Source organism: Mya arenaria, chromosome 16 (assembly GCF_026914265.1).
Source record: "Mya arenaria isolate MELC-2E11 chromosome 16, ASM2691426v1".
Classification (NCBI taxonomy): Eukaryota; Metazoa; Mollusca; class Bivalvia; order Myida; family Myidae; genus Mya; species Mya arenaria.
This window is the reverse complement of record NC_069137.1, coordinates 27,169,208-27,185,508: the sequence shown is the minus strand read 5'-3', so window position 1 is coordinate 27,185,508 and position 16,301 is coordinate 27,169,208. Positions and strand designations below refer to the sequence as shown.

The window sequence follows — 16,301 nt, the reverse complement described above, 5'->3', positions numbered from 1 at the left end:
AATATAATACTGCAGTGGAAACAGATGTTAGAAAATTAAAGTTTTGTCCTACAGACCTAGAAAAGGGGTAAATATATGTAATATAATTACAATGATATTTATAATAAAGGGCTGTAGGATTATGCACCTAAGTGGACGACAATAATTGAAGATACTTACCTCAAACTATTCATAAAATAAATGTATGGAGCTGCCCGCATTTGGTACAGTAACCCGTTACATAACATTGTGGAATCACATGTTAAAATTCTCATATCTGTTTCCATCGCAATACAAAATAATAACATGTATATATACATTACTCACCAGATTACATCATTGATCCATTATCTTTTAGTCCCAAAAAATATCACCAATCAAGAAACTACCATGCTTTAAGTTCCAGGTGAGAAGTGTTTTTGTGTGAACCAGTTTATGTTTTTCAAAAATAGAAATACTAAATCATTTAACACTGAGATAAGAACAGTATTATGGTATACAACAGACAGAGATGTCTTGTATTTTGACAAATTATTGCTCATTTCAAATGAGTTTTGCCTTAAATTTGAACTAAATTGAGCCACAATCTGTCAACATGCCAGGCAGGACAATGTCTTTTGTGCACCATGTTACTATTCTGTTCTCTCATAGTGTTTAAAATATCTTCTGGTGTGTGTGTCTATTATTAGAAACCAATCATATTTGCTAACTGGAAGAGTTATCCTATAATTTGGGTAACAATATGGTAGAAGTTCATGGGTATAGTCTTTTAAAGATTGGTTTCAATACTGATGCATGAACCGATTGCATGAAACAACTTTTAAACATAGAAGTGACAGTTTCTCATAAACAGATAATGCAATGCGTTACTGAATAGATTATAAACAAATCAAATTTTGTATTTCAAAGTAAAGTTATATATCTACAGTACAATTATGACTAAACTTGACACCCTTGTGCACTTCTAGTGCACTTATATTTCACTAAAAGTGTACTATTGTTAAACTCATGTAGATATATAACTGTTCAAATTTACAATGTAAGTGTTGAAGTAATTTTATAAAAGAAAAACAAACATTTGTTATGATATTAAAACTCAGAGTTTATGATTTTTCATTGTTGTGAAAAAATATTTACTATAAGGACACTTAGTTTACAGTCCTGTTTTTCCCCATGTCTGAAAATAAATGTATGTTTTTTCAAGTCTATTAATAAATATATGGGTTTTTCCAAGTCTATAAATAACTTCTTGCAGGACAGACGATGAGCTGCAAAAACTGAAACAAAGTGATAAGACTCATTCAAAATCATCTGATCATGTAGCGTCTGTTCATCAAACACCAGACATTTTAAAAGGGAACCAGACAGTTTCAAAAAGCACTGAAGTTGTTGATCAGAATCATTCAAATAATCATAAAAGGCAGGGTAGCCATTTGGAAACTCAACACAAGAACCCTAACTTCTCATCATACAAAAAGCTTATCACTGCTGGGTCATATCAATCATCAAAAGTGTCATCAAAATCACAGGATGAGATTAGGTAAATTGATTGGCTGTTTATAAGTTTACTGCAATGTTTGCTCACTGTTGATTGGCTGTTTTGGTGTTTGTGTTAAATAATTAGCTGCTGATTGGCTTGAACTGTATGTGCTTTCGTAAGGTGGGTTTTCATTTGCTGCTAGCAGGCTGTGCTGTGTTGTGATTGGTGGTCGGTTTAAAGTGTTCTGCTGTTATGCATGTTTGACACAGTAGAAACATAATGTTGTTGATTCTGCATGTATGTAACTAAGGCAATCACAGTTGCCGTTTACACAGTTAATTTGAAGATGGTCCCGAAATCGGCAAAACACAGCATTTCTTCAAAGCAAGCCTAGAAATGTCAAATGGAGCTAGTATGAGACTGATTATACTTCACTTCACATGAATAAAAGAATATTATGTTAGTGTTTCAGCTAGTTTGCTTGTTTAAAATTAGCGCATAATGGTTTTCCAGTTTAAGATGTGTATATTTAGCATGTGAAAGTCATGTGATTAGTACACAGGTACATATACCAACGTTTTTTTTAAATTTACTGTTATTTATGTGGTACCCAGACCCAGTAAAATTAAAATCGGAAACATAGGCAAAACTCTGACAGTTGTATGTGTCATAAGCGATGTGATACATCAGTTATATTGTGATCAACGACTTTTTGTACGTTTTTGACAATTTTGTTTTCTTCTTACAATTTTATCTTCAAATTATGGAGTCATTCAAGCATTTTTTTTTTTAAATTGACAACATTTGACTTTAAATTTATGTTCGATGAAACTAATTTGAAATAAAAGTTATTATTCAGTAAGGATAAGAAATTTTTATCTGGCAAAGTTTCCATCAATGTGACTGGTTTGATATTATTAAAACCCTGCCAGATAAAGAAAGGAGTGACTGAAACATTGCGTGGGGTTACCTGGAAGGTACCAAATCCTTCTTTAGTTTAATGTCTCTTGTATTGGTCAGGCATTATTAAAGTTAAGAAAGAAATTAACAAATTAAGATACTACAATATTGTGCAGTATATGTTACTGTACTTCCAAAAGTATTGCACCATTCCTTTGTCCAGGCTGACTGCCTGGGTTTGTTTGTTTGTCTGTGGTAGCTCTAGTTTAAATATTGAGTTATGTTCTATGTATTGTTTAATCCTACAGATTTCATCCCCTGAAATAACATCCCATTCCTTTATCTACCATAATGTTGTGAATTGTATGGATGTAAAATGTGTTGTACTGTATAAAGCATTTACCAACTGTCTTATAATCAAGTAAAGCGTATTTTTAAATGATGCCAGCTTCAATATATAATTGACCCAAGTTATTATCTAAATATTCAAATTAAGCATATATTAATTAAATTGAAATATAGTGTATTTTCTTACTACTTAAAGTAATTGGTATTGTATTTTCTTCTTAATTCTTAGTTTGTAAGATAATTTATTCCACTATCTATATTGTCATTTTAAAAATGGTTATTTGCATCTTAACATCTCAATATTAGCCTCTTCTATATTCAAGCATTTTAAGTCCAGTCTAATTTTCATATAAAACGCTTTAGAAAAGACACAATGTACTTAAAAAAGCATGACCTATATCCTTCAAATTTAACAACAAGCTTCAATTAACGTCTCTTGTGACCTTTTGACCTTCAGAGATCCCCGTGAACTTGATATTAACCATATGAGAGGAGGGTCTGGCAGCTCTCAGGCTGGAAGCGCATTTGAATCATACAACAAAGCCAGTCCACTGTCAACGTTCGGGAAGAACGACTCTGGTGCACCTCGGTCACCGGGAAAACCAGGAGTCGACATCAAGGCTATGTCAAGGTGAGAAGAAATTTAAAAAAGTTATTCTGTTTGAAAATCCTACTGATATACAAAAGGCAGACATGATGGTATTTTTACGTGACTCAAACTCAGATCTGAGTTGCTGAGGGGAAGACTCTTATTTTTCTCACACTTTTTATTTAAATCTCCAGGCACCATTCAGATGTTTACTATTTGGTATGGAAGTATGGAAGAAGTAATTGGGTTATTTCTAATAAAATCATTATGTGCATGAAATTCAATGATGATGGGAATTGTATTATATACGGTTTTTAAGATGTAGCCACATTGTTGTTTGCAAAGGCAAAAAAAATCGGCGTAAGAAATTTATATTTGGTTTGCACTATAAAACACTTTAGGCTTGAAGACAACAGATTGTCAACTGTTGAAGAAAGATTTGAAAAAGTATCCAATCAGGATGAAAATGAAGATCATTTGATTGTCAATGGCCAATCAGAACAGCAAGATGAATCATGTGACATTCCAGCACATATTTTGGACCAATCGAATGGAATTCCATCACAATCATGTGACACATCTAATCAATCAGATGTAATTCTGATATCATGTGACCAGGACAGCCAATCAGAATGCAGTATTTCTACCCCTGATACAGTAATCTACGGAGGAGGGTAATGGAAGCATGAAGAAAATGCATGGAAAAGATTGCAAATGAGAACTTTAATATAACAAAATAATGCAGTAGTGCCTGGAATCTAATGTTATTCCTTTTCCATACAACTTGATATATGAATTTGATAATTGAGTTGCTGAGAATATCAATTGGAATAGCCTAGATAGTAGAAAAACAAAACTATTTTAACAATACAATTCATTAATGATTTACTGCTATTGCAAGGGCGATTAAGTTCGCTTTTAGAATACAAGAAGGAATTTAAATGTAAACTCTAAAAAAAGGAGAAGAAAAGTGAATATTGACATGGCTTACAATAATTCATTGCATAGATAATAGTTCCATTTGGTATCATTAAGACTCAAATATTATAACAATACATTTTCATAGCCATACAGTCGTCTTATATACATATGGCCATCTACAATTATATGAAACAAACAACATTATAAAGCAATCATTAACCGAGACTGATTTTTTTATATATTAATGCAGGTTTGATACATAATGAATTTTGTTTGCAAGATTCCAATTGGAATTTACAGTTAATAGATGCTGAATCTATTTGATTTTGCATGTTGATTTGTCCTTTTAAAGGAGGAATAAAATACAACTACATATTATTAAGTCACTTGCATGCTATGAGTTGAATGAATCCTGCATGTAAAGTTCCCTTTTAAAACTGAATTCATATTTTTAATATATAAAAAAGTGATATTTATATGATAACCGGTAAGTTGCTTGACAATTTGAAAGCTTATTTAGCATGGATTCCTACACTCCCCAATGCATTCACGGACCGAGTGCATTATTGAAATACGCGCTAATTGCAAACATCGCCAATTATTGCAAAACCCGCCAATTTCATTATTGTAATACGCGCTAATTGCAAACATCGCCAATAATTGCAACACTCGCCAATTTTATTATTGTAATACGCGCTAATTGCAAACATCGCCAGTTATTGCAACACTCGCCAATTTCATTATTGTAATACGCGCTAATTGCAAACATCGCCAGTTATTGCAACCCTCGCCATTTTCATTATTGTAATATGCGCTAATTGCAAACATCGCCAGTTATTGCAACTTTCGCCATTTTCTTTATTGTAATACGCGCTAATTGCAAACATCGCCAGTTATTGCAACACTCGCCAATTTCATTATTGTAATATGCGCTAATTGCATACATCGCCAATAATTGCAACAAAATAGCAACAATACGTGTATATTATTGTTTTACATGTATTTCATTTTGATTGGCTGAAAGCCAGTGACATTCATGATAAAAAAAAAGGATATTACATTTGTTATAAAATCTTGTGTATTATCCAGCAGTAATGATATAAAAACGCTTTCACTAAAGCTGTGCCATTGTACCATTGTACTGTACACTTGTTTATAACATGTTATTTTTAGCTGTTTTATAGAAGCATAAAATTACTTAACGTTACACTTTGGTACTGCGACACTGGTTTTGTAATAACCATTAAAACGTTATATGTTTGCAAACACATTATTTAAAGCCATGTGCATGTGCATGGCAACCTTGTTTTATACTTTGTGCAGTATAAAACGTATTACACTTAAATTTGCATATGATCGATTATTTATACCATTGATTTTCATTCTGGTTTGGGAAATTATTTCTTAAGTATGTTTATATTATTGTAAAACGTTTTATGACAATTTGATTGCTAAGTGTAAGACAATTGTGTCAAAAATTAGGTGTGGTGTTGCCCTATATTTTCACTTACGAAAAACCTCTTATCAGTTTTTCTACAATATGTCAAGATTGTTGATTATCAATTGATTTTGGTGTAAAAATCATAGGACAGAGTATACATAATATGGCGACAAGGAGTCGGAAATTATACTTTAAAGTATATATAGAGGGGTGAATGAAGAAGATAGAACCTTTTCGCTTTCACCCCTCGAGATTTCAAGATATGAAAACCCATAAATTTAGATGTTTGTGTGATTGTTGATATATTATAAATAGTATTTGACATTAAACGTTCCTCTTGCAGGTTTGACTCAAACCAAGACGTTGATGAAAATCACACAGTGGTTGCCACAGCAAGGGGTCTGTTTAACAACCAAGGGGGTGTTCTAGAGTCCCCGGAAACTGGGGTCTCTATCGTCATCCCATCTGGTGCGTTAAATGGCGACCAGGAGCAGGAGATATACTTTAAAGTTTGCCGGGATAACACCATTCTGCCCCCATTAGACAGAGAAAAGGGTATGTTGATTAAAAATCATTTCTGTGCCCTGAATAAGAATGTGTATATATATTTGTAAAACTTGAGGGGACATGAAAATATGTACATGTATATTTAAAACATTAATATGTCGATTCATACCTTGAAATATGGAAAACATCAGAATCTAACATTGTGCTAGCTTAAAGACAAAGCAAAACAAATCATCAGTACACTGAGATATGTATATGTAAAGCTTTGGAACATAAATGTACCTACCAAGAAGTAGGGACATGTAAAACTAGAGTGAAGTTGTTCAACTCATATGAAACAAGATTTATAAATGCACTCAGAACTTATTATGAAAAACATCTTTTCACTTGTCAGGGCTTTGAGAATAAAGCTATGGAAAAAAAAAGATATTTACTTATTGTTCTGCCCTGGAAAATCTAAAGTTTAACAAAATCAATTATGATACATAAACATGGTACAGGTCCTCTCAAGTTTTAAATATGCATTTCTGAGGGGAAAATACTCAAAGTTCAATAATGAACTGGTTTTATATATCCTATTAGATAACAAGTATGTCCTACAATGTTTTAACTATGCATCTTGTGTGATTTTTAATACCAACTTAAACAATGCTGTCCAATCTACGCATTATTATTAAAAATCTGAAGTTCATTACAATTGCTTTGTTAAATACATGATGTATAAGATATCTCTGAGGTTATATATTTAGACCTTAGTGCATACTACATCTGTTAATGGGTTTTACATATGCATGATAGATACATCTCTTATTGGGTTTTACATATGCATGCTACATCTGTTATTGGATTTTACTTATGCATATTTCAGGTGAAACACTTCTTTCACCACTAGTGATGTGTGGACCACATGGTTTGAAGTTTAACACCCCAGTGGAATTAAGGCTCCCTCATTGTGCCTCTGTGAATCCTGACAGTTGGTCTTTCGCTCTGAAGTCAAGTGATTCTCCAGCAGGTATATTTATGAACTTTCATTCGTCATTTGAGTACTGTCTTTATGTTGTTGGCTTGTCTGTTTTTAAACAAAAAACGTTGAGGTATTGTCATAGCCTTGGGTTCGCTTTCATTCATAACTAAAAGCATTCAAGATCATAACTAAAAGCATTCAAGATATTCATACAAAACTTCATACACATGTTGCAATCATGTTAAGCAAGGCACATATCTCTGACTTCAGGAATTATTAAGTTATTTTCCTGTTTGCAACTTGAAAAGACACAACTCTAAACAAACCAACCAGTGATGATGTAAGCTCTGTGCGCTTTGTTATGGTTTGATTGATGGTATGATTATGTTCAAAAAATATTTCAGAACATTTTGTTTTAGACTCTAGAGCAGAAAAGGGTATGTTCCTCGTATCCAGCATGTAGGCTAAGCCAGGCAAGGGGTAATGTTGTCATGACCCCTCAGACTTTGCCTTGCCACTAGAGCTGGTTTCTACCCAGAAAACAGACTAGTAACATGATTCATATCAGTTTATATCTGTCTTTACAACTGACCTAGCATGAACCAGTACTGCATTTTGACATTTTCTTATTTTTTGTCTTTTTCAGGACAACCAACACATTGGCAAAATATGACATTGGCTGAGCGCGAAGGCCACACACAAAGTCGTGTGGGTAAAAACAGTGTCTCAGTGCTAGTGGATCACTTTTGAGCTGATATTCAATTGTTTTATCTGAAGCAATAATGTTTAAGTTGTTAAATACTTTTGTACACTGGTTGCCATCAATTATGGATTTTTTATACCAAAGTAATTGAAGGAAATCATGTTGTATGAGGAGACGGACAACTGAAGGATCTCAATGTAATTGTGTTTTTTTAAGTTAAGAAAGGACTTGTGTATGGATGTTTTTGTGTTTTTTTCAAAAATAAAAGTGAAGTGTATTAACAATTAAAGTGTGACACGGGAAAGGTTGTATGTTTTAATTTGGGCTTGACCTAAAAAATCAATTAGGTGCATCAAACACATATACTGTATATAATTATTTCATTACATTTAGTATATATTCATGTACATGTATACTTTATATTTTATATAACATATCTTAATATTAACATTTGTAGCTTTACCCTCAGATATATATTTATCTTAGGAGTTAATTTGTCTTTTCGCATCAGATTGCATCTAAAATATCTTGGTTCCCCTATAGCATAAACAGTATTGCACCTATTTGAAACTGTATAGGTATGTTGGTCAGCATTGGCTGTTGTGTACCTGCTGTGTCTGTCAAATTGCAATGTGACTGACAAGAGATGTTGCCCTTGACTTGAAAATGATCTAAAAAACTTAATGTTGTTTGCAAAACCAAACAAATTGTACATACGCTCATGTAATTTTATAGCAAATGTTGGTCAGCAGTGATTTGATGCACCAGTCATTTCTTTCACTCAGTCTATAAAAAGTTATATTCCTTGACAGCGATAAGATTTGTCTGATAAATACTGTGATGCATGTAGCACCAAATGCATTTCAACTACACTCATGAAACTTCATATGAATGTTGGTCAGTATAAGTTGATGTATACCGGCCATATGTTTATCATTTAACTTTATAATTCCACAACCCATTTTTAAACCATTTCTGTGTTTAGGCGATGTATGGGTGTATTCATCACAACTGTGGTAGCTCTACTTTAGTTTGCCTTAAAATGAAGGGGTCCAGTATGTAATTATAAACAGGCAGCATTTAATTGGTTGGTATATGTTAGTATTTTATACAGAGTTGTTAAACTGTTCGAACCAATGGGCAAAGGACAAATACATTATAATATTTGGAATTCCTTACTCCTTTTTATAACAATGTTTCATTGTGTAAACCAATGGACAATGGACAGAGTCATCCTATTACAGTAATTGATAGTATTTGCTCATTAATATGAAGCTATATGACATATTTGTAAGGTGAATATTATACAAGATGTATTTCAATATACGATATTAGAGTTTACATTAGTTTGATATCGTTCGTGAGTTCTATGTTCAGATATACATATTGTGTTGTAATAAAATGGGCTTTTAATCAGTTAACTTTATTACAACTGTGTTATTACATGAACCATATTTAGACATTTGTTAGATGGTGTTTGAAGTAATAAACGGTACAGTGTTGTTTTGTAATACAATAAGCAAAACATTAAATGTTTGTTGGTCTGAACTAAATGAGCTACAAGGAGTATATACATGTTAATATGTAATAATACACTTAAGCCTCTCCTTGTACATATCATATTTTATTTGATACCGATTTGGTTGTATTTTGTTGTTTCATATGTTAAGTGGTTTTACATATTTTTGATATTTTAATAAAATATATACATAGAATAAAACACAGTTACATGATTGTCATTATTATATTATGTTTGATTTAGACTGTTAAAATTGTTATGAATGTTGATCTTAGATAGTGAACAAATTATGTCATTGTGAAAAAGAGTTATCCATTGGTGCAGTTAGATAAACCATGTAGTACCAAGTAGATACTTTTAATGTCATTAAGAATGATACCAAGGTATAGCCTTAATGTACAAGCAAGCAAATCATGAATTACTGTAATGAATTATAGCTGTATATAAAGGACAATTGTTTGTGTCAGTGTGAGATGCTAATAAAAGCTGGAAATTTACTTAGATATTAGCAAATAAATATATCTTACATTCGAAATAACATTATCTTAAATCATGCTTTCATTATTGGGAAACATGTAAAACAAAATTAAACAAGGACTATTTTGGTATTTTAGTGTTAAACTTTACAATAAATATAACAATAAAAGTGAAGAATGTACAGGTATATTTTAAAAGCGTTTTTGAACTAGGTTTTTATTCGGTTTGTGTTTGTTTGTTGACATAAATGAATGCATTGTCTTTAAAACATGTATTTAACACACTAGTAAATAAGACTGGATGTATTTTTAAACCAAACTGAACAAACTATTGTTATCTTTTTATTAAATTTTAATTATATAATTATCGATTTAATGCTTTATATCAACTTATAAACGTACTAGATGTTTTATGTAAACATGTTTTCATATATATATATATTTGAAAATTATATATTTCATATAAACTTCTCAAAGATTGAAATAAAAAATACAATAAACTAACATCAGTCTTTGTTTTCGGTAGAGAATCAGGCTTGGCAACATTGAATTAGAAGCTTCAGACTTATAATGTCCATTAAAGGCAGCATATAGGTACCGGACAGTATGTATATCTATCTGTCCATTAATAACTTAGAAACTCTAAGGCCGATTGACATAAGTCTTGGTAGACAGGTTTATCATGACCAACTGATCAACCCTATTGATTTTGAGGTCAGTGGGTGAAAGGTCAAGGTAGACTTGACATTGAGTTGAAAATATGTTCCGATCATTAACTAAAGAACACTTTGGCACAGGGCACTCAGACTTGGAAGGTAGGATGGATATGACCAACAGATGAACCCTGTTCATTCGAAGTCAGTTGGTCAAATATCAAGGTCGTGGCGAACATGAGCTAAAAATGTGTTTTCGACTGATAACAAGAGAACGCTGGAGCCAAGGAGCTTCCAACTTGGTGTGCTAATTATTCTTGAACAGCAGATGAAGCCTGCGTTTAGTTGGTCAAGGTCGCGGTGACCTTAAGCTAAAATTCCATTTCCGATTAATAAATGAAAACGCTGGGGCCCAAGTACCTTACACTCGTTTGGCAGATTGGTTATGACCAGCAACCTGTACAATAAGTATTTTTAGGTCAGTGGGTCAAAGTTTAAGGTCGAAGTGAACCTGAGTGAAAAAACATTCCCGATCAATATATTAAAACTGTTAGCCGAAGGGACATACCTTGGTCTGGTGGTTGGTCATGAAAAGAAGACGAACCCTTACAATTCTTAGGTAATTTAGTCAAAATAGGTCAAATTTGAGCTGAAAATGCGTTTCCAAAAAATGACTAAAAACGCTTGCGCCCACGAATCTCGAACTTGGTATGGTGGTTGTTCTTGAACAGCTGATGAACCCTATTGATTTTGTCAGTGGGACAAAGGTCAAGGTAGAAGTGACCTTTGTATTTTAGTACACAAGTTTCACATCATAAAACACGCAAATCCTTAAAACCTATATAAATGACATAATTCAACAAACCAACAACCGTAACGTCAGATTGTTTGCTGATCGCACAAGCCTTTACGTCATTGTTGGAACTCCTGCAACTGCCGCTTCCCTTTTCTATGATAACCTAAAATATATCCATCAGTGGTCTCAATCCTGGCTAGTATCTTTCAACCCATCCAAAACCGAGTTATGCTTTTCTCACGCAAACATAACAAACCTCAACAGCCACCCCTTCTAGCATCTACTCACACACATCTTGGTGTCACGGACGACGGGAAATGGAACCCCCATATATTTCTCATGTTGCAGAAAACATGGAAGAGAATCGGTCTTTAAAGTTTTTGCATTGTCGATCCAGTCTCGAGGATATACCTTTTTCTTTCAAACATCTTATTCTTGAGTATGCCGACGTTGTCTGGGATAACAGCTCGAAATTGAATCCGTTCAAAACGAGGTAGCCAGAATTGTCACTGCGGCAACAAAGCTTTGCAATATCGATAAAGTTCTCCTATATCTGGAATAGGACGCTCTCTCTTAGCGACGTCATCAACAAAGATTTGTTTTATATTTCAAAATGAAAAAAATGCCTCGCCCCAAGCTATCTTCCTAATTTTATACATCTTCATGACGAAACTGCTGGATACAACCTCAGAAACTCACGAACTCAAACGTACAAATCTTCTTTTTTTTCCAACGGCAATTCGAGACTGGAACAGATGAACGCAAGTTATCAAAAATTCGCGATTTGTAGCATCATTCAAACATAAACTGAATATCAACAAATTTAAAATGCCCCCCCCCCCTTTACAATGAATGATCTACAAGGTAAATGCATGTAATTAAACCTCACTGTAAATTATAATCCGTTCGTGCGCCCGTTTGTCCGTAAACAATTGCCTGCGGAAGCAATGACGTCTTCAGTTTGAATGTATCTCAATCAAACTCATACAGTAGTTACATATTCATGCGAGCTTGGTATCCTTCTTCAAGCCAGATTGAATTACTGGATTACAGCCCTACAAATTGTCAAAATTGCTATAATACAGTTTATGGGCACAATAAAGCCTCCATTTCTTATTCGACCTATACCAGACCTTGACAGTAGTAAGATATTGATGAGGCATCGATATTGTTCGAAAGTCAGCCAGATCCGCACATTTATGACTAGATAATTGGCCTCAAAATTGTCTAAATTGCTATAATTGAGGTTTCAAAAACAATAGAAAATGCAGTTATTGCACGACGATTACTAAAATTGTACAGTAGCTAGATATTGACCACGGCTCCTTTCGAAAAAACACCCAAAACTACCCATGCATGACTGAATGATGGCACTTGAAAGTTAAAGTTGATATAATTCAGCTTGGTAACGCAATACAGCCTCCATGTTATCCGATCTTTACCTAACTTAGACAGAAGCTAAAATATTGATGAGAGCTCTGTACCACCCAGACCTGCTTATGCATGACTGGAATATGGCCCTTGAAATTTTCGAAATTGATAATAATTGAACTTGGTAACATACTAGAGCCTCCATTTATTACCCGGTCCCAATTTCTCGAAACATTTTAAAGATGCACTTTTACTCCCACAATTAAAACAATTATTCCTATTTAAATTCAAACTCTTTAAAAAAGAAACTATTACACACATTATAGGAAAGTACAATCAGTTAGATAAGCTTAATCCTGTAATGAGGGACGTTATGAGAAATTGGGGCCCGATGTTTACTTAAGTTATACATTAGTTAGATATTGACGAATTGACTCATGGTTCATTTCGAAAAAGCCAGATCCGTCCATGCATGATTTACCAATACGTACATTCTCTGAATAGTACATGACAAAACGAACCATGCCAATACCGTTAAGGCCCTCCTGGGCCTCTTGTTAAAAGCTTTTGACGAGGCAGGATGTTATAAAGAAAATGATAATGTCGATGAATTTAGCTATGCATTTAAAACAGTTGGTATAACTAATAATGTTGCATACTCTAACTTTAGAGAACTATTGATGTGTCAGAAAAAAAGCAACAGGAAAAGCTCCTTTAAAACAAGATTTAAACATGAATATCATTGAGTTTCAAGCCCAGTGAAAAGATGACAAATTAATCTCTTAAAATTCAATATATGCAGTTTTTAATCCGAATTAAAGTTTATGATCTCCGACCCAAAATGCAGCTTTTAAAATTGTTCATGATCTTTCAAACGGTAATATTTGTTAATAATAATATAACTTGTGTTCAATTATCATCAAAAGATAAATAAATGACTGTGTGGAATATATAATTGGAAAAAGAAAACATACATCTACCAATTATACCTTGATATCTTTTCAAATACCTTAATTGTGTTTAGTATATCTTAGAAGTTCTTAGTAGGTCTTAGTATATCTTAGAAGTTCTTAGTAGATGTTAGTATATCGTTGTAGTTTTAAGTAGCTTTTAGTAGATCTAAGCACTTCTTTGTAGTTCTTAGTAGTTCTAAGTAGATCTTAGTAGATCTTAATAGTTCTAAGTAGTTCTTAGTAGTTCTTAGTATCTGTAAGTAGTTCTTAGTAGAACATAGTAGTTCTCAGTAGGATTTATTAGTTCTGAGTGGTTCTTAGAAGTTCTTTGTAGGTCTCTGTAGATCTCAGTAGTTTTTAGTAGATCATTGTAGATCTTAGTAGTTTTAAGTATTTCTGAGTAGATATTAGTATTTCTTAGTACTTCTTAGTAATTCTAAGGACACCTTAGTAGCTCTTAGTAGTTCTTACTAGTTTTAAGTAGATCTTAGAAGATCTAAGTATTTCTTAGCAGCTCTTAGTTGTTTTTATTAGCTCTTTGTAGATCTTAGTAGTTCTTTGAAGATGTTAGTAGATCGTAGAAGTTTTAAGTAACATCAAGTAGATCTTAGCATTTGTAGTTCTTAGTAGTTCTAAGTTAATCTTAGTAGTTATTAGAAATAATTAGGTGTTCTTAGTAGCTCTAAGTAGTTCTTAGTGGATCATAGTAAATCTTAGGAGCTCTTAGTAGTTCTTAGTAGATCTTAGTAAATCTTATAAGTTCTAAGTAGATGTTAGTAGATCGTAGTAGTGTTTAAGTAATTCTGAGTAGATATTAATATTTCTTAGTAGTTTGTAGCAATACTAAGTAGATCTTTGTAGATCTTGGAAGTTCTACGTAGTTCTTAATTGATTTAATTGATCTAAGTAGTCCTTAGTATATCTTAGTAATTCTTAGTAAGTCTTAAAAGATCTTTATAGATCTCAGTAGCTGTTAGCTGCTATTAGTTATTAGTCGTTCTAAGTAGATATAAGTATATCGTAGTAGTTATTAGTAGCTCTAAGTAGCAATTAATAGATCTTAGTAAATCTTAGTAGTTCTAAGTAAATCGTAGTAGTTTTCAGTAGATCTTAGTAGTTCTTAGTAGATCTAAGTAGATCTTATTAGATCCTAGTAGTTATTAGTAGTTTTAAGTAGATCTTTGTAGTTATCTTATGATGTTAGTAGATCGTAGTAGTAGTAATCAGCTCTTAGTAGATCTTAGCATTTCTAAGTTGTTCTTATGGTGATAATTAAAGAAGTCCAACTTCAACACAAATTATTTCTTTATGAAACAACGTTTCGGCCATTCGGCCTTCATCAGGTTGTATGTATATAATGAACAGGAAATGACGTCAATATCAAATGACGTCAACGTTGATAACGTCAAAATATAGCATACATTTTTGCGCAAGATAATGTCTTATAGGATCTATAGAGATACAATTATACTGGTAGAATGCAATATAAATGCATAAACAAACATCAATAAACCAGTATAAACTATGCAACATTAAATAGGTTAAAAACATAAACCAGATTAATTTTGTGATTTTTTTTTAATTCTGCAAGAAGAATTACAATAATATTTTTAAATTCATACCATTAGGAATGACTGTGCCAAGAATGTGCATCCATTTTCCCTCCTTTAATAATCGTTTCCAATTGTTCTCAATTTTATCAATTGGCATAAAAGAAAAATCATTGATACTGTGGTCAGGAGCATTAAAATGTTCAGACACATTTGTATATAAATCTGGAAAATGCATTATATAAAACTTATGACTGTTCATTCTCTGACTACATTTAAGTTGTTCTTACCAGTTCTAAGCAGACCATTGAAGATTTAGTAGTTCTTAGTAAGTCTAAGTAGTTCTTAGTAGTTCAGAGTAATTCTTAGTAGCTCTTAGTTATTCTTAGTGATTCTAATTAAATCTTAGTAGTTCTTAGTAGTTCTTAGCACTTCTTGGTAGATCTGAGAAGTTGTTTGTATATCTTAGTAGAGCTTAGTTCTAAGTAGATATTAGCAGATCGTAGTAGTTCAAAGTAGATATTAGTATTTCTTAGTAGTTCTTAGTAATTATAAGTATATCTTAGTAGCTTTTAGTAGTTCTTAGTAGTTCTAAAAAGATCTTAATTTATCTCAGTAGATCTTAGTAGTTGTTAAGTAATTATTAATAGATGATCTTACTAGCTCTTAGTTGATCTTAGTAGTTCTTAGAAAATCTCATATATCTTTGTATATCTTAGTTGCTCTTAGCATATCTTAGTAGTTATTAGTACATATTAGTAGATCTCAGTAGCTCTAAGTAGTTTTAAGTAGTTTTGAGTAGATCTTAGTAGTTCTTAGTATTTCTTAGTAGAAATTAGTAGTTCTAAATACATCTTTGTATATCTTAGTTGCTCTTAGCATATCTTAGTAGTTATTAGTACATATTAGTAGATCTCAGTAGCTCTAAGTAGTTTTAAGTAGTTCTACGTAGATCCAAGTAGATCTTAGTAGTTCTTAGTATTTCTTAGTAGAAATTAGTAGTTCTTAATACATCTTTGTATATCTTAGTAGATCTTATTAGTTCTGAGTAGTTCTAAGTAAATCGTAGTAATTCTTAGAAGATCATATGTTAAATCACTGAAAAGTGGAATAAAAGAGAATATAGTTGTTTTTAGTTGATCTGAATAGCT

The 16,301-nt window shown here is 32.4% G+C and overlaps 1 protein-coding gene across 8 annotated transcripts in view; it reads left to right on the top strand.

Moving 5' to 3' along the window:
• The window catches only part of LOC128221340 (tight junction protein ZO-1-like), an 82,632-nt gene extending 72,301 nt beyond the window's left edge, over positions 1 to 10,331 (top strand). For 3 of the 8 annotated variants that reach the window (XM_052929908.1, XM_052929907.1, XM_052929906.1), the window contains 7 exons: positions 338 to 385; positions 1,235 to 1,519; positions 3,165 to 3,338; positions 3,698 to 3,970; positions 6,002 to 6,213; positions 7,034 to 7,177; positions 7,776 to 10,331. In XM_052929908.1, the coding sequence (XP_052785868.1) occupies positions 338 to 385; positions 1,235 to 1,519; positions 3,165 to 3,338; positions 3,698 to 3,970; positions 6,002 to 6,213; positions 7,034 to 7,177; positions 7,776 to 7,879 (1,240 nt within the window). In that variant the 3' untranslated portion in view covers positions 7,880 to 10,331. The remainder of the gene's footprint in view (positions 1 to 337; positions 386 to 1,234; positions 1,520 to 3,164; positions 3,339 to 3,697; positions 3,971 to 6,001; positions 6,214 to 7,033; positions 7,178 to 7,775) is intronic. The other 5 variants (XM_052929913.1, XM_052929909.1, XM_052929914.1 and 2 more) reach the window with 3 other exon arrangements.
• The last annotated feature ends 5,970 nt before the right edge of the window (positions 10,332 to 16,301 follow it).